A 19,369-nucleotide genomic window follows, 5' to 3' on the forward strand; every position below is an offset into this window, starting at 1 on the left:
ACATACTCCCATTATTTGTCATTTTCAATGAGAGTACTGCAGGAAAGGGGATACCCATGGGACCTGCACAGCTGCAGGCGGCAGATGTTGGGGTGTTTGGATTTCATTACAATTTATATGGAAAATCAGACTTTGCATTTACTCTCTTGGGTATATGACACAATCATATTATATTGTGTAAAAGTAATGTGACTTTATTACTAATGCTGTCCGCCCGCGTCTATACGTGATCATTAGTGTCAGTATGGGTGTAAGTATACGTACGGTGCATGTCTGACAAGGCAATAATGCAGCAGTGTGAGCTTGACGTGTCCTGACATACCTGCCACTGAAAATACACTCGGAAGGCCAAGATTGTGAGACCGAATTTTTACACACCTGTGAATGAGTTAAAAAGCACTGTGGGCTTCACTCAGAGGCGGCCGTACGGTCTACGACCGCACGGCCGTCTCGATGTTTGTCCAGTGCGCATGCGCACGAGGGAGCCGGCTCCTTCGTGCGCATGCGTGAGACCTGCTACGACCGACAGCGCCGGTCGTAGCGGGTCTCTTTCCAAAGGGGGCGAGCTGTCGATGTTGTTTGACAGCTCGCCCCGTTTGGAAGGCGGGCCGGGGGGGTAGCAGCCCAAACGGAGGCGTTCCCATGGGAACGCCTACCGTTTGGGGGAGGCCCCACTGACATCACTAGTTATATCAGTGGAGAGCTTCCGGCTCTGACAGAGCCAGAAGCTCTCCGGGGCTTACGACAAGTGAGACCCTACCCTAGGGTCTCGTCGTAAGCCCCGATGGTCGTGATGGTCTATGACCATCGCGACCATCACCCTAGCGGTCGTTAGAGCTGTGGGTGTAAACCCACAGCCTAACGACCGAAACAGAAGCGGCCGGTCAGGATGCAAGCGGCCGCCCAGTTTCTGAGCGACCGCTTGCATCCTCCGACCGCCTCTGAATGAGGGCCAGTGTGTGCAGCAGGTTGTCATGCTAAGAGGGAGGAGCTTCTGTCACTATGCAGCCAGAGTTTGAGTGACAGCTTTGTAGACTTGTTGTGCAGAAATACATTATGTAGATTGGCTAATTTATGCAAATGAGGGAGGGCAATGATGTCACAGCAGCTCAGCTGGCTGTATTCTCAGCATTCTGTATCACATGCCATCAGGACACAGGACCTCATTCAGAGGCGGTCGCTAGATGCAAGCGGTCGCACAGAATCAGGGCAGCCGCTTGCATCCTGAACGGCGGCCTCCTTGTCGATCATTAAGCTGTGGGTTACCACTCACAGCTTAACGACCGACCAGGTTGATGGTCGCGATGGTGATCACCATCGTGACCATCGGGGCTTACGACCAGACCCTAGGGTAGGGTCTGGGCACTCGTAAGCCCCAGGGAGCTTTCTGCTCTTATGGAGCAGGAAGCTCCCCACTGACATCACTGATGATGTCAGTGCGGCCGCCCACAAAACGGTAGGCGTTCGTAAAGGAACGCCTCCGTTTTGGAAACTACCCCCCCGGCCCGTCTACCAAACGGGGGCAGCTGTCGATCAACATCGACAGCCGCCCCTTTGGTAACGAGCTCCGGAGCGACAGAGTTTGGCCAAACCATCGAGTCGGTTATGAGCGCATCGGCGCTCGCGACCGACTCTGAATGAGGTCCACAATCCTAAATAAGTGAGAGGACCTTCAGTCGTGTGCTACTGAGCACAGATATAACACTGCACTGCTGTAGAATGTCAGGGAAACACTAAATAATGTAGGTTACCTCCAAGGCTCCTACCGTGTTTCCCCAATAATAAGACCTACCCCGAAAATAAGCCCTACCCTTACTTTTGTAGCCCGGTCTAAAATAAGCCCTACCCCGAAAATAAGACCTACCTTTTTTTCTTTTTGAGTTGGGAACGCTGCAGAGACCAGCGTTCCCAGTCATGCAGTGCGCGGGTGACGTCATGACGTCACCCGCGCGCTGAGGATCCTGTGCGGCCGCGCCTGCTGGATCATATTAGATCCAGTCAGCGCGCAGGTGAAAGGGTCATCCCGGACGGCGGTGACTCAGGTAAGTACCGTACTTGCACTGCAATAAGGGGGCCTGCATAAAGGACACTGCTACAGGGGGGGCCTGCATAAGGGGCACTGCTACACAAGGGAGGCTGCATAAGGGGCACTGCTACATGGGGGGGGGCCTGCATAAGGGGCACTGCTACACAAGGGAGGCTGCATAAGGGGCACTGCTACAAGGGAGGCTGCATAAGGGGCACTGCTACAAGGGGGGCCTGCATAAGGGGCACTGCTACAAGGGGGGCCTGCATAAGGGGCACTGCTACACAAGGGAGGCTGTATAAGGGGCACTGCTACAGGGGGGGGCCTGCATAAGGGGCACTGCTACACAAGGGAGGCTGTATAAGGGGCACTGCTACAGGGGGGGGCCTGCATAAGGGGCACTGCTACACAAGGGAGGCTGCATAAGGGGCACTGCTACAGGGGGGGGGCCTGCATAAGGGGCACTGCTACAGGGGGGGCCTGCATAAGGGGCACAACTACACAAGGGGCACTGGTCCAGGGGGGGCCTGCATAAGGGGCTGTCAATGTTAATTAAAATAAGACCTACCCCGAAAATAAGCCCTATGGTGTTTTTTGGAACAAAAAAAAAAATAAGACAGTGTCTTATTATCGGGGAAACACGGTATCTGGAATTATGGGGGTCATTCAGACCCACTAGCGAGCGGCAGTGCGCTCGCAAGTGGGTCGATGGTCCCCACTGCGCATGCGCACGACGGAGGGAGCTCCGTCGTGCGCATGCGCGAGACCCGACGAGCGAAGGACTTTCCTTCGCTCGGAGTGTCTCATCAAAGGGGGCGTGCTGTCGATGGTCCCAAGGGAACGCCTACCGTCTGAAGCCGGCCCCACTGACATCACTAGTGATGTCAGTGGGAGTGACTTTGGCTCTGATAGAGCCAAAATCACTCCTGGCCTTGCGGTTGAGAAACCCAACCGCATGCCTTTGCTCGCAGTTCCGATGGTCGCGATGGTCAAGACCATCGCGACCATCATTTTGCACGCTCGTATATGCTGTGGGTGGTGACCCACAGCTATACGAGCGTCCAGGAGGACGCTCCATATTAATGGAGGTGGGCCCTGATTCAGAGCGAGCGCTCTGGTCAGAGCGTCCGGCTCTGAATCAGGGCCTATGTACCTTCGGGATGCTGGCACTGGGACTCTGACAGGTGTCGGGATTTCGGCGCTGGCATCTCCTGAGCCAGGCTACTGACCGCATCCCAATTATCAGTGCCAGCATGGGGTCGAAAGAAATAAGTGAAATTGACCTATATTGGCCTCTACATATCCACGGACTTTGGTCTGTTAGATTTATTTGTTACTGTTTGTTATGAAGAACTTTTTAACAAAGCTGCAGGGAAAATGTTAGAAGCCACTTTGCTTAAAACGGAAAAAAAATCAATTTTCTTATTAAAAAAAATCTATTTTAGTTTTCATTTGAAGCAGTTTTTAATTTATAGTCTCTAATTGCTAATAAAATGGTGCAGGAATATTTTCATGATTCTGCTTGACGACGATTCTCTGCACCACTAGGGGGCAATTTAATTAGCTGCGAGATTCCGTGCGCCAATGCTCTGCGGGATGTTAAGGCAGTAAAACCTTGCTTGTTTTTACTGGAGCATAAAAAAAAATCAAATCTGCCCTTAAAGCTAGGTAAAGCTAGACGATTTTCAGCTGCTTTGTCCGATAACCACTAAGCACCCAGGGCCGATAATCGCTCCAAACCCAGTCAGATCAGACGATTTGACCTGATACATATTTCTCCAAAAAGATTAGGCTCTATTCTGCACATTTTGAAGTGTGTATGAATTTCCGGTCACCTGTCCGAAGTGTCTGGCCAAAGCTTTAGGACAGAAAGTCTTTCGGATCACAGAGCTGAATCGCTAGTGCGTAAAAGGGATGTTCTCGGGCACATTTCATCCTTGAGAAAATCATTAAGTTGGGTCTATTGTGAGAGAAATTGTTCAGGTGTGAACCTAGAGTAATGCTGGCTACACACTGGGCGATATATATATTCAACAAATGGCCGATATTTATATCGCGAGCGCATTGGCAGGTGCGTAACCTGATATGTCTGTGAACGATGTCGTTCACAGCCATATCGCTTCAACTGTGCCGCACAGCCGATGGCCGATATATCTGCAGATACAGAGGGGTCCTGCGTCATCGTTGCTGCGGACGATGCAAATCATGCTACACATGGCGTGAGGAGTGTGTCCGCGAGCGAATATGCAGACTGCGTTAACACCCACGCTGCCATAGGAATGCATGGTGCGATTGCAGTGCGCGCCGTAGCGTATGCTGCTGTGGGTAATCACATGGAGTGATGCATGCGCATGTTTGTATCGCGATCGGCAAAGATGTAGCAAGACACATCTGCAGATTAGCAAATCTGGCTATGTACAAGGGCGACCTGCCGATCGCCCATACATAGGCTGCAGGGACCCGGCGGTGATTGATCGTTATCGTTCATATCATACGTTTTAATAGTACCGTGTGTACGCACCATAAATATCAAGGGGTAAATTTACTAAGATGAGAGTTTTTAGAAGTGGAGATGTTGCCCATAGCAACCAATCAGATTTTAGCTATTATCTTCTAGAAGGTGCTAGTTAAATGTTAAGTAGAATCTGATTGGTTGCTATGGGCAACATCTCCACTTCCAAAAACTCTCATCTTAGTAAATTTACCCCCTAGTGTGCAATGACCAAGCCTTTCTGTAGAGTCAAAGCATTCCAGGGGTATTCCTGCATTGTGGAAGTTTAAGAAGGTGTCAATATTCTGTTTAATCCAAACTGGTTTGGGTCATGGATATTTGAAGGGAGGAATGCAATTGAAATGTGAGTTATATTTACCTTTTGAGAGACCGCATGTTATATGTGTGTGCACAGTGAATGCACTTAGCTTGATTGGTTAATAGACCCAGGGCAGAGTGTGGTGCTGTGTGTAAGAGCAGGATAAAAGAAGGACCTGCGTGCTCAGGGCCGATTCAGCAGCGCACGTATGTGCACTGCTAAACGCAGAATCTGCGCAGGCGCCTGACCGTCTGCAAATGTGCAGTACGGGTCCTGCGTGATCGCATGCAAAGCGGGAGCAGACTGTCAGTGATTGACAGTCTGCTGCCGTTTGTGGGCCGGGAGGGGGCGGCAACACCCTCTGTTTCTCAAAATGCAGGTGTGTCGCCGCCGTTGAGTGGGAGGGAAGAGGCCAAGATCTCCATCGGCTGATTGAGATTTAACCCATGGGTTATTTAGCCGGTCGATGTTTTCGCAAATTATCCGATGCTGCGTTGGACAACTTTGCAATTCCGTCCTGTGCTGAATCAGGTCCTCAGTGTGTGTGTGTATCCTAGTACCTTCAGCAAGGGGCTTAGGGCCCAATTCAGTAGTGAACGCAATTACGATTCCGTACACATCGAGCGATGGTTTGCTATCACGCATGCATATAAGCCGCACTGTACGTGCTCAGCGATCACACTGCGATTACGGAAGCACTGAGCAATCCATCGCAGAGTGAGTGACAGGCTGTCAGCGTTTGTGGTGACAAGGGGCCGTTTCAGGAGCGTGCATAAATTAGCCACTGCGATTGCATACGCTGCATGAGAGCTCTCAGCGTGTGACGAGACTTGCAGTGTCTGCGGTTGGTCAGACCTGGTGTAAATGCTGATTGACTGGCCGATGTGCGTCGATGGTACCAATGTTTACACAGAAGAGCGAGGTTGGACGTGTATGAGAAGGCAGCAGTGGACGTCTTTATGCCGGCTGTGCTTTGGCAGGCATTAGGATATTTTCACAACTGCGATTCGTGAGAATTCAGTTGCGATTACATTCGGTGCGAAATCGCAGCTGCAGTCACATAAGCGATCACTACTGAATCAGACCCTTAGGGGTATATTTACTAAAGTGAGAGTTTTTAGAAATGGAGATGTTGCCCATAGCAACCAATCAGATTCTACTTAACATTTAACTAGCACCTTCTAGAAAATAATAGCTAGAATCTGATTGGTTTCTATGGGCTACATCTCCATTTCTAAAAACTCTCACTTTATTAATTTGACCCCTTAGTCTTTTTTTAAGACTTATGAACAATAAACATCTTGCCTTTAGACGCCTTCATCTGCTGTACCCTGTGACCTCCAGAATAGCCCAGTGTCGCCAAGCGAAAAGCCCTCTGGCAGCTACCCCAGAAGCGGTTCCAGGTGTTGGGTCTAAGAGCCTGGGAGAAGTATGGGCCTGATTCAGAGCCGGACGCAATTAGCGCTCGCTCGTCCAGAAAATAGGGGTGGCTATTCAAATGAACCATTCGCTCTTTGCGGTCTGTTCACGCCTCTAGGTCTGAACGAGCGGTACTGGAAACATTGGAGAATATCGGTAGTGACCGATGCTGGAAACACTGGAGAATATCGGTAGTGACCTATGCTGGAAACACTGGAGAATATCGGTAGTGACCGATGCTGGAAACATTGGAGAATATCGGTAGTGATCGATGCTGGAAACACTGGAGAATATCGGTAGAAGCATCACTGGAGGATATCAGCTGAGACTGAAGAGAAGTTGTTCAGGCAACTTCCTGTTCCTGGAGTCCTGCTTTATACCCTTAGGTAGCTGGTCATTGGACGAGAGAGTCAGCTGAGAGACAGCAGGACTACCATTGGAGGAAAGTCTGGTCAGGTGAGAAAGACAACATGGCTGCGTCCATGACTGCAACCGTGGGAACTCTGCAGTGGAGAATCGCATGGAAGTCTTCACCAGGCCCTGGGGAGAACTCAGCGCGTCACCCGCCGCTGCACCTGGTGTCTGACCTCATGGCTGATCAAGGGAAGCTGGCGCCGCGGTGAGTAACGGCTTATCCCTAGCCGAATCCTGACAAAGTGGTTGCAGGTGCCAGTGTAGGAGTCTGATAGTGACAGTGTTACCCGCCCACTGCGCACTGCGAGGAGTCAGTAACAGACTGTTACTGATGTTGAGAGGGAAACCTTAGGAGTGGAAGTAAGCCCACTCAGGTTAGTCTGGGACGAGTGACCAAACTCTATTCCAAGTCATATCTGTGATCGTCTGGTGGCGCGAGGCCATCCGGGCACACAATATGCGCACAAATATGGATATCCCTAAGACCTGGACTGTTAGGGTCTCTTGAGGACCAAGTTTAGGAAATCCTGGGTAAAGGTAAGCAGAGCCCCTCAAAGCCCACATGGCCTTAGGCGGGAGCCTAGGTTGACTAATAGATGATCTGGCATATGGGTACATACTTGATTTAGTACAGTGGTTCCCAAACTTTCACAGCACCCATGGGTCACAAGTTTTTCATTGAGAAATTCAGCAAACATTGGGCCTGATTCAGAGCCAGACGCAATTAGCGCTCGCTCGTCCAGAAAATAGGGGTGGCTATTCAAATCAACCGTTCGCTATTTGCGGTCTGTTCACGCCTCTAGGTCTGAACGAGCGAACAAAACTTGCGGTCGTTTTTCAAAAAAATACGCCCCCTGGCCGCTCGCATCCTACGTCATGTCCGCTATTTATTAGATTAATCGAGTACATCGACCAGGGTATGAACTGCTCGCTATTCTTGGGGTTGTTTTTTCCTACCACAATTTTGCGAGCAGTTCTGACTATAAAATAACCCAGTGACGTGGTCAATGACGCTGCTGTATTAATTATGCACACCCATAAAACGCCCGTTTTGACCTTTAAGCACGCCTGTGTTCGGATCTCCACTCCCCGTTTTCAAGCACCTTCCCTCGTTACCACCCACATACGCCTCCTCCTGTCACTCAAATTATCAGGCATTCGCTATTTTGCGAGCACATGAATTTCGACCGCACTGACTGGTTCGCGCATGCGTATAACGATCCATACGCATGCGCAGTTGGGCAAACATCACTCGGAGCGAACGAGCGGCCGCTTACGAGCGGCTCTGAATCAGGCCCATTGTGCTTATCCTGGTCTGTGGGGATGGACAGGGTTGCGCTTTTGTTTGGACACTTATTTTATGATAGGCAAAATATACTGATGGTGGCTTCCAATCTCATTAACCATATACTGATTGTGGTCCCGGACCACCAACCCGTGGCACCCCTGCAAGTGCCCTACGGCTCACCAGGGTGCCAGGGTACTCAGGCCCTGATTCAGAGCCATACGCTCTGAAAGAGCGCTCGCTCTGAATCAGGGAGTTTTTTATTGGGAGCGGCCTCCTGACCACCTACAGCTATTGCGAGCGGCCAGGATGATGGTCGCCATGGTCAAGACCATGGCGACCATCGGGCTTGCGACGAGACCCTTGTGGTAGGGTCTTGTGGCCGCAAGCCCCAGAGAGCTTCTGGCTCTAATAGAGCCGGAAGCTCTCTCACTGACATCACTGGTGATGTCAGTGGGGCCGCCCACAAACGGCAGGCATTCGCATGGGAACGCCTCCGTTTGTAAAGCCGCCCCCACGCCACGCCTCCAAAATGGGGCGAGCTGTCGATCAACATCGAGAGCTGCCCCCTTCAGGGACAAGATCCAGAGTGACGGAGCGCCCGTCGCTACCCGGGTCTCGCGCATGCGCACGTCGCAGCCGGTTCCGGCGTGCGCATGTGCAGTGGCCTAACATTGACCCGCTCGCCAGTGCATGGGCCTGAATCAGGCCCTCAGTTTGGGAACCAATGCTTTAGTGCATAGACCACAATATTTTCAAAGTAAACTGGATACAGGCCAGCTGAAGCCTCTATGTCAGGAACAGATTAGTTACAACTTTAATACAAGGTTATATTCCGGTACAGCGGCAGTAGAACAGTTATCAAATACGGTGACCTCTATATTGCTCTCTGCAACCTGATTTCTGAAAGCAGATGAATGTAATGCCGCAGATTAAACAAGTGTGCAGGAAACAGCTAGTACATGTTATATATATTTATTTGCATCCCACCCTGTTAGTACATAATCGTTCTCATGAATCGACAGCACTGAACACTTGGCTACTGTGCAGTAAGTGCCGTGTTTGTAGAAGTTTGACTGTTTTGTAGCTGATTTTGTGACTATGAAATTAGAGGCTGATATAATGTTACTTCTCTGTCCCCAGCATGTGACCAGTCCTCCCCGCGCCGTATAACCTATTATCAGACACACAGTGCCCACTGTATACTGTATCTGTGACACCATCTCCCCTGTGATCTACAGAGCTGCCATCCACGTTCCTACCTCTTACAAACAAGCTACACGTCCTTTACATAGACTCAGTAGAAGGGTGGCACAGTGGTCAGCACTGCAGCCTAACAGCAACAGGACGCTATCTGTGTAGAATTTAAATGTTTTTCCTATGTGCGGGTGGCTTCACCTCATGTGCTCCAGTTTCCTCCCACAGCCCAGGAACATAATGGTAGATTAATGGCCTTCCTTTTAAAAACAAAACAAAAAAACAAAACAGAGGGCCTGATTCAGACCCGCTCGCGAGCGCTATGCGCTCACAAGCAGGTCGATGGTGGCCCAGTGTGCATGCGCACGATGGAACCGGCTCTGTCGTGCGCATGCGCGAGACCCGGATAGCGACGGGCAAACCGTCGCTCCGGGTCTCGTACCAAAGGGGGCGTGCTGTTGATGTTGAGTGACAGCATGCCCCCTTTGGTGGGCGGGCCGGGGGAGTGGCTGCCCAAACGGAGGCGTTCCCATGTGAACGCCTCCGTTTGGGGGCGGCCCCACTGACATCACGAGTGATGTCAGTGGGAGAGATTTCGGCTCTACCACAAGGGTCTCATCGCAAGCCCGATGGTCGCGATGGTCTTGACCATCGCGACCTTATTCCTGGCCGCTCGCTACAGCTGTGGGTGGTCAACCACAGCTATGCGAGCGGCCAGGAGGCCGATATAAAAAACAAGAAGGCCGGTCCTGATTCAGAGCGAGCGCTTTGTCAGAGCGTCTGGCTCTGAATCAGGGCCAGAGCCCTTTGTGGTGGGGAATTTCAGCTATAAGCTCCAATGGGGCAGAAAATTATTCATATTTTCTGGAAAACACTGTGGTATATGCTGGTAATATACAAGTAAATTAAAAAAAAAAAAAAAAAATACTTTAAAGGTGTTAGAACGGGATGGAGTCATTTTGTCGACAATCACAATGTCAACAGTCAAAATGTCGACACCATACTGACGAATGTCATACTGTTGACATGGTTAAAATGTTGACACCCAACATGTCCTGCAAAAATGTTGACATAGTAAACGATTAATACAGGAAATACAGTTTGAGGCCAGGATGTACTAAAGGAAAAATGCAGTAAAAACCCTGTTTTCTGGGTTTTTACCACATTTTCATATGTACTAAGCCCCAGACGCCCGATTTTCGATGCGGAGGGTAACGCCAGGTTTTGCTGGTGTTGCCCTATAGACGCCTATGGGCTTATTACCGCTTCCTGGTCCCCGTCGCCCCGCAGTTGTCCAGCACCTCTCACTGCCGGCCCCTCCTGCTGGGTCTCCCGCCTCCTCCTCATATTCTTCTTCCAGGGGCAGGGAGGAGGAAGAGGAGTCCAGGACTTCCTGCAGAGGTCACCAGCAGGAAGCTCCCGGGGCTAGGAGGGGGAGGAGAACCGCTGGGACACCCACACGCAGCGGCGGCGGCGGCAGCTTCGCAAAGGGCAGCTCTTATCGCTGTCCTTTGTGATACTAATTGCATATGTTAGTACATATGCGATTAGTATCGGTGCGGTGACTGGCGGGATGTACATGGCACAATTAGTACATGTCAACATATGAAATGTCGACGCCGTCAAAATGTCAATAATAACATATTAGGGTTAGACTTAAAAAATGGTTGTTGACATTTTGTAATGGTCAACATTTTGTCTGTCGACATTCAGAACATGACAACATAACGTATGTGTTGACATTAGGGTGTCTGTCTAATGACTGTCAACACTGTCGGCAAAACATACTGAACCCAGTTATGTAGACGAGTTTTAATCAGCCTTATTGCAAATGATCATCTCCAAGCTGGGTACACACCTCAGAGAAGTGCCGACCCAGCGACGCGGCTATGTGATGTAACGATATATCACATCGCTGTACACACTGCATGATTCGCCATATGGTGACGTAATATATTGTTACATGCTTTATGTAACAACACCGCGTCCTCCGTGACATCGTCCCATCTGATGTGCAAGCGTATCAGATGGAAAGATGCCAGCACCCATTCCATCAAACAATGAATTGGGTGGATTCGGAGGTACACAATATACGATGGTCATGCGATGATCCATCGGCCAATATATATTATATAGCGTGCGCATGTGCAGAATGACTCCAGTGTGATCGCACGCAGTGCCCCCAAGCACCATAGCCGTTTGGGGGAGGGGAGGGCGTGACGCTGGCCTGCGTCCTGGAAATGTGGGTAACTCACACGCGTTTTCCTGGGAGTGCCGAGGCCAGGGTCTGGTGAATGCCCTGGCCTCGCTAACGGGCAGGAGGCGGCCAGTCTGAGAAAGCATCAGAAACCGATGGTCGCGATGTTGATCCAATGCTGCGTCTTCGGACGCAGCACTAGGATCTACTATGCCAGCAAGAGGCGTCTTTTTCCCTCAGGCGCCTCCTGCAGGCATTAGCATATTAGTGGTACAGTACTGCACAGCCGCTTCCCTGCAACTGTGCTTTGCCGTACATGTTTGAATCAGACCCTTAGCTCAGACTGGGTAAATTGCAAATCTACACTACAAGTCTCAGCATGTCCTCATAATCTGAATTATAGTTGTAATCCAATTGAGAGCCACAGTTTGCTACCGATTTCAGCACATTTAGAATATTTATGTATATAGTCCTCTACACCTTTGTTATAGATTTGTATAGATTTGTAGCAAACAGTAAAAACACGGCAATGTACTCTACAGCAACACATCACACCTAAGCCACAGTATAGCCATGTTTACATCACACCTAAGCCACAGTATAGCCATGTATACATCACACCTAAGCCACAGTATAGTCATGTTTACATCGCACCTAAGCCACAGTATAGCCATATATACATCACACCTAAGCCACAGTATAGCCATATATACATCACACCTAAGCCACAGTATAGCCATGTATACATCACACCTAAGCCACAGTATAGCCATGTTTACATCACACCTAAGCCACAGTATAGTCATGTTTACATCACACCTAAACCACCGTATAGCCATGTTTACATCACACCTAAGCCACAGTATAGCCATGTTTACATCATACCTAAGCCACAGTATAGCCATGTTTACATCACACCTAAGCCACAGTATAGCCATGTTTACATCACACCTAAGCCACAGTATAGCCATGTTTACATCACACCTAAGCCACAGTATAGCCATGTTTACATCATACCTAAGCCACAGTATAGCCATGTTTACATCATACCTAAGCCACAGTATAGCCATGTTTACATCACACCTAAGCCACAGTATAGCCATGTTTACATCATACCTAAGCCACAGTATAGCCATGTTTACATCACACCTAAGCCACAGTTTAGCCATGTTTACATCACACCTAAGCCACAGTATAGCCATGTTTACATTACACCTAAGCCACAGTGTAGCCATGTATACATCACACCTAAGCCACAGTATAGCCATGTTTACCTCACACCTAAGCCACAGTATAGCCATGTTTACATCACACCTAAGCCACAGTATAGCCATGTATACATCACACCTAAGCCACAGTATAGCCATGTATACATCACACCTAAGCCACAGTATAGCCATGTTTACATCACACCTAAGCCACAGTATAGTCATGTCTACATCACACCTAAGCCACAGTATAGCCATGTTTACATCACACCTAAGCCACAGTATAGCCATGTTTACATCACACCTAAGCCACAGTATAGCCATGTTTACATCACACCTAAGCCACAGTATAGCCATGTTTACATCACACCTAAGCCACAGTATAGCCATGTTTACATCATACCTAAGCCACAGTATAGCCATGTTTACATCATACCTAAGCCACAGTATAGCCATGTTTACATCACACCTAAGCCACAGTATAGCCATGTTTACATCATACCTAAGCCACAGTATAGCCATGTTTACATCACACCTAAGCCACAGTTTAGCTATGTTTACATCACACCTAAGCCACAGTATAGCCATGTTTACATTACACCTAAGCCACAGTATAGCCATGTATACATCACACCTAAGCCACAGTATAGCCATGTTTACCTCACACCTAAGCCACAGTATAGCCATGTTTACATCACACCTAAGCCACAGTATAGCCATGTATACATCACACCTAAGCCACAGTATAGCCATGTATACATCACACCTAAGCCACAGTATAGCCATGTTTACATCACACCTAAGCCACAGTATAGTCATGTCTACATCACACCTAAGCCACAGTATAGCCATGTTTACATCACACCTAAGCCACAGTATAGCCATGTTTACATCACACCTAAGCCACAGTATAGCCATGTATACATCACACCTTTAAATTCATAGCTGCAGCGCTGTGGACAATTTACCTGCTAGCCAACATATTATATCACCTGCAAATCCTCCATTATGTACAAACAATGGGCTTGATTCAGAGATTTACGCTGACGCAATCGCAGCTACATTCTCTCACGGATCGCAGTTGCTACAATATGCTAATGTCTTCCAAAGCGCAGCCCAGCATAGCGACGCCCACTGCTGCCTTCTCATATCCGTCCGAAGATGTGCAACAGCGTAAACATCAGGAGCGGCGACGCACATCGGCCAGTCATGCAGCGTGTAAGTCAGGTCTGACCAGCCGCAAACACTGCAGCTCTCCTGACACGCAAACACCTCTCATGCTGCGCAGGAGATCGCAATGGCGAAATTATGCACGCCCATGCAATGGCGTTTAAACGGCCCAACACACCTGCATTTTTCTAACCACCCCCTCCCCCTGTTATCTCTCCCAACGCTACCTGTCACTCACTTTGCGATTGAATCCTCTGTGCAAGCAATAGCGGCACGTGCGCAGTGCGGCTGCGACTCATGCACAATGGCAAACAATTGCTCAATCTGCGTAAGTATCGGTATGGCGTACATTTCTGAATCAGGCCCAATATATGCACACACTGAGCACAACGTATCTCCACACAGTTGAATGGTAAGATATTACTGCAAACAGCCGACACATTATGACGGTTCATACATATATAATTAATGTTAAATATTGGCTCCTAAACTCCCACTTGTAGCAGTGAGAATGGGAAGGTGGTTCCTTTATGCAAGAGGGGGCCTGGGGGCCTCTACAGCTCCTCTATAAGTGACTTCTACAGAATAAAACAAAGCCGCCCTCTGCCTTTGTGTTACTGCAGATCCACCGACCCCTCAATCTCTGAGATAACCCTCGGCGACCTTTCCCACAGGGCCCGGGACCTCTGCACCAATCACTCAGAGAATGGGTCACTGGCTGAAAATGGACGACTTATTCCATCAGCGATGGGACTCTGGGACATCACTTCATGAGCAGAGGAGACAGGAACACTTCATTTGTTATTAACGAGGCCAGTGACCGCCACGCTAGCAGAATAGCACCCACCTGTAGTGTGGAGGCCTAATATGAAATCCATTTATATACAGTGTAGGTTTCACACTACGGAAGACAGACACCCATTAAAAAAAGATTTAAACATCATGGAGATTAGCACCTATAAGGGGCAATACAATACAGGGCGATGTTCCGCCAGACATCACCGCGTTCCCCAGCTGCGCACACCATTTAATACGGACAGTTAGGCTGCCTTGAGGACCGAGTTTGGGAACCATTGTGGTAGGCAATCTTCGCCCATCTTTCTATACCTCTATGGGGTGTAAGGCTATATCAGTATATACAGTATGTATAGTGCCTTCCCCTGACTGATATGGAAGCAGACGACGCGCAATGCGCAGAATGGAATTGCCTCCAAAAGTAGGGATGTGCAGGCTCGGATTAGTTCGGATTTTCCCGCCAAAAATCGGATCTCAGAAAGAGGCAAAACATCATCTTTCATGGACTGATGATGTTTGTCCATGAAAGATGACGTTTTACCGCTTTCTGAGACCCGATTTTTGGCGGGAAAAATCCGAACTTGGCTGGAAAAATCCAAATTAATCCGAGCCCGCACGTCCCTACTCCAAAGTGGCTGTTGACCATCAGATGCATTTACAAGCCTTCCTGCAACCTTTTCTAAATGCATTGTATATCACGTTCTAGCTTCCTTCTGTGCACTTTTTCGCCTGATTCACTACTGAACGCAACTGCGATTAGCTACGCAATCTGCTGATTGTTTCGCACTGCGCCTACGTACACATTGCAGTGCGCAAACCGGCTGCTGCGATGGGGACTGCGACCGCAGTGACTATGCAGACACATCGCAGAGTAATTGATAGGCAGAGCTGTTTGTGTGTGGTGACGGGGGGGGGGGGGGGCAGCCGAACGCAGTGCCAGTGCAGTCGCACGCCGTTATAGGGGCGTGTATAACAAATCCACTGTGACTCCCTACGCAGTCTGAGGTCTCATAGAGTGCGTGATAGTTAGCAATTTCTGAGTAAGTGTGCGTGAGGCTGCGATGGTACTCGATTGTACCGATGGTTTCCCAGTTTTGCTAAACAGTACGTATGTGTGCTGAGTGTAGTGGCCATCGTTGTGCTGTGCTGTGACGGGATTGCGATCGCAATGGACATACTATCGCAGTTAAACTGAGTGCATAATTGCAATTGCATACGCAGTTGAGTACAGTAGTGAATCAGGCCTTTAGCCGCAGACATGGAAGCCACAAAAGCAGTGCCAGACCGAAAGGTTTGGTACCGCTGTTGGCAGTGAGTAGATGATGGTATAAATGAGGGAGGGTAGGGGAGGGGCAGACAAACGGGGGACACAGAGGGAAGAGACAGTAAAGGTGCCCACACACATACCAATGTCCTCACGATACGATTTTATGGGCAATTTCCTCATGAACTTTCACAGGAGCTCCCTTGCCGTCGTGATCACGATTTGGAGTTAAAAATGTCCAATCTGACTAAAGATCTATCTTGCAGCCAATGCATTGTATCCCAGATTGGCTAATCTGCCCTACAGCACGGCAGATCAGAAGATGCGATGTACGACGAGCGGGGACGCGCATCGGCATCGTGCTCGTGAGTATAAACTCACAATTTGTACTTTTTTTACCCGATTCGTCGTCATCGGCCAAATCGTGTAAAATGTCGCTATGTGTGTGGGCACCTTAAGCGAGGAGCATAGAGCAGTCATTTAGCATTAGATCATTAGTTCCTAATTTCCACTATCATTACTTATGCCACAGCTGTACTGTATTGAACACAATTGTTTACATGCAGGCAGCTATGTGCCATCTCTAAGGACTATTGTACTGGATGATATAAAGAAATGTCTGAAAAGCTCAGAAGAAAGCTAGAAGGAGATAAAAGGCACGCATCATTAAAGTTGCCTAAGAACACGTACTGTACAAGTAAATATATTAGTCATCCGATGATAGATGTATCCTTTAAAGGACTTCACTTAACATAACATTAAAAACATATACAACATCTCAGTTGTCAAACTATTTAATACAGAGTGCACAAAAATATTGTTATGCAAGTGAGCCATGAAAAGCCATGTTTGCAACTCCACGGCATCAGATGGGTTAAAACTAGGCTGCAATTGCGCCATCCGCCAGAATGGAATGGCTGTAGTTTTTAATCATCACCTTTGGGACCAGGATTTGCACAAAGCTATGAAAACATTTCCTGGGTCCAGATCAATCCTCCTGGTTAATATTCCGGTCAGCGGGAGGTAAGAATGATAACAGACAAATGTGGTACCCAGCGCTGGGTGATGATGCGGATGTCAGCCTGAGGAGGTGTCACGCATAATAATCGCTCTTCATTATTATGCAGTGACAGAACTGGAGGATACTGTATTAGACAAGCAGGTGAACTGGATAGAGCATTGCATTGCTAGCAATAGCAACCTGCAAATGGTCCCCACACCTCCTGCCTCAGCTTTCATTGCTATGCTTATAATGTATTTATATAGCGCTAACATATACCGTTGCGCTTTGCAATTGGGAACGCAGTAATAAAACAAGTCTGGGTAATAACGGAAAGACAGAGGAGCCAGAGGGCCCTGCTCGCTGGTTTACAATCTATAAGTAAACCCATTACCCATCTTTACAGATTATTTATGCATCATCATAAGACATGTCTAGTTGTCACGCCATAGATTGCTAACAGGATATTCTTATATATGAATAATTTAATATCACAGAGGAATATAATAAAAACACTGTAGGTCCTGCATACAATACACGTGTTGCTTTGTGACTTAACGTAACGACAAAGGTTTAATTCTGCCAGGAAAATCTAGTGCCGAGCAGCAGATTACCCCTATGTATGTGCCCTGCCCGTTGTACGTGATATCAACCACCTCTCGCCCACCCCTGTGGAATTATTAGGGGTTTATTAGTCTGCAGCTTCACAAACAAGAGGAAACTGAGCCCCTGCAATGTGTGAGCAATGAGCGGAGGTGCAGTGTGAGGGATGTCTAGCTCCATCTAACGATAAATGGAATTATTCCAGCTGACAATCCACCTTTTATAGGGAAGCAAACAGAATGGACCATTTAGAACTGGCAGAACAATGCAACCTGTTGCTATCACATCCCTGCCACAAACCCGTATTCTGCAATTATTACACTGACTGCACATAATATGTAGCATCCACCACCAAAACTCTGTTGTCACCCCATGTGCATTGAATATGAAGGTTCCAGTTCTCAAGATTAGGGAACCTGTGCCATTCAGCAGTTCTGGGACTTGTGGTCCCTCAGGTTCACCTTGAGAGTAATACTCAATGGGCAATTCAGTATCAAGCGTCATTTGTATTACTGGGTGTTTAGAACATGGAGCATCTGATGCCCGCCGGTGCCCACACAGCAGGGGAATAAAGAGTTCACATACCACAGACTGATATAAAGCTGCACACAAACCATGGGGCACCATGCCCAGAACTGCTGTAACCGCTTTGTGGAAACAAAACAAATTGGGGCATACAGTGCCCACATCATACACAACACACATAACATGAGGTATACAGTTCCCCACACTATCCATCACTACTGGGGCTTACTGTACCCACAGTCTGCTGCCAACCTGGGCACAAGCATCATAAGGTAGACAATGTCACAATGCTGCCACAATGGGTGCACAATAATGGTGGAGAATGTTGTCACACTCAGTGTATACAGCAATGAGAATACTGTGTCCATAATCAAGGTGCTAATAATGAGTATACTGTGCCCATAGTCTACCGCCAGCCTTTGTTCCCACAGCAAGATAGCACCCAAACCAAGTACCCCTAGTATGGTCCAAACTGACACCCTGAGCACACACATGCCCCATTGTCTGGTGAGTGCTGGGTGATGCTGGGCACACACGGCACTAGGGGGCTTAAACAAAGCACTGCGGGGTCTCCCAGTGCCCACAGTCAATTGACCTCCCCCCAGCCCAATGCCCTCCCCCCAGTGCCCCGAACCCAGTGACCGCCTGGCACAGGCACATGCCAGCCTGAAGGGGTGAGAAGTTGCATGCAGCACTTACCTATGGCACAGAGCAGAGCCATGCCCCCCAGCATAGTGCCAGCCATGTCCCAGGGCTTCCATCCAGTGCGCACAGCACACACAGCCCGGCTGCTGCACCTGGCACCGGCTCTCTCCGCTATCTCTGACTGCGGGGGCTCCAACACAGGGATCAGAGCTGCTGCTGCTGCCTGCCACTAGGATCTTCCATTCCGGCTGCAGCGAGGAGGGGGAGGCAGAGCTCCCCCCCTCCTCAGCACATGGTATTGCCCGGGTACAGAGCTGCCCCGAGGCACACAGCGGGCACCAGGTGGGGAGCACAGCTTTATCCCTCCACCCCAGCCTGGCAATCCACAGTCACAGGTCTGGGCAGTGCAGCAGCAGGTCCTTTTGTGCTGTGCCACAGGTTATCACCAGGCTGGGCATACACCCCATGCCCCCTCACCCACCCCAGGGGCTGCCCTTTTTTCCATGCATGCCTCCTGCTTGCATTAGAACTTACACACACAAACACACTTTCATTATTTATGCCATTTTAAAAAAGTCGATTCTTATTGTAATATATTTATTTTAAAGTATTGCAAAACCACTACTGTACTGTGTGTGAGAACTGCTCCCCAGAACACTGTGGAGGTTATTTACTAACTAACTAGTGACAATGTGCAATTAATCCTACACACCAGTCAGTCACTTGCTTTCATTGTTGCACTGCAGCAATTGCTGAGGGGTTGCTCTGAGTAAATACACAATGTTAATAAGTAAGCCCTAACATATTTTAC

At 48.8% G+C, this 19,369-nt stretch overlaps 1 protein-coding gene across 4 annotated transcripts in view; it reads right to left on the bottom strand.

Annotated features, from left to right (window-relative positions):
* The window catches only part of ILDR2 (immunoglobulin like domain containing receptor 2), a 294,960-nt gene extending 276,228 nt beyond the window's left edge, over positions 1-18,732 (bottom strand). For all 4 annotated transcript variants that reach the window (XM_088444403.1, XM_088444401.1, XM_088444402.1 and 1 more), the window contains exon 1: positions 18,613-18,732. In XM_088444403.1, coding sequence (XP_088300529.1) covers positions 18,613-18,658 — 46 coding nt within the window. In that variant the 5' untranslated portion in view covers positions 18,659-18,732. The remainder of the gene's footprint in view (positions 1-18,612) is intronic.
* Between the last annotated feature and the right edge of the window lie 637 nt (positions 18,733-19,369).

This window comes from Taudactylus pleione, unplaced genomic scaffold (assembly GCF_031769625.1).
Source record: "Taudactylus pleione unplaced genomic scaffold, aTauple2 ptg000361l, whole genome shotgun sequence".
Lineage (NCBI taxonomy): Eukaryota > Metazoa > Chordata > Amphibia > Anura > Myobatrachidae > Taudactylus > Taudactylus pleione.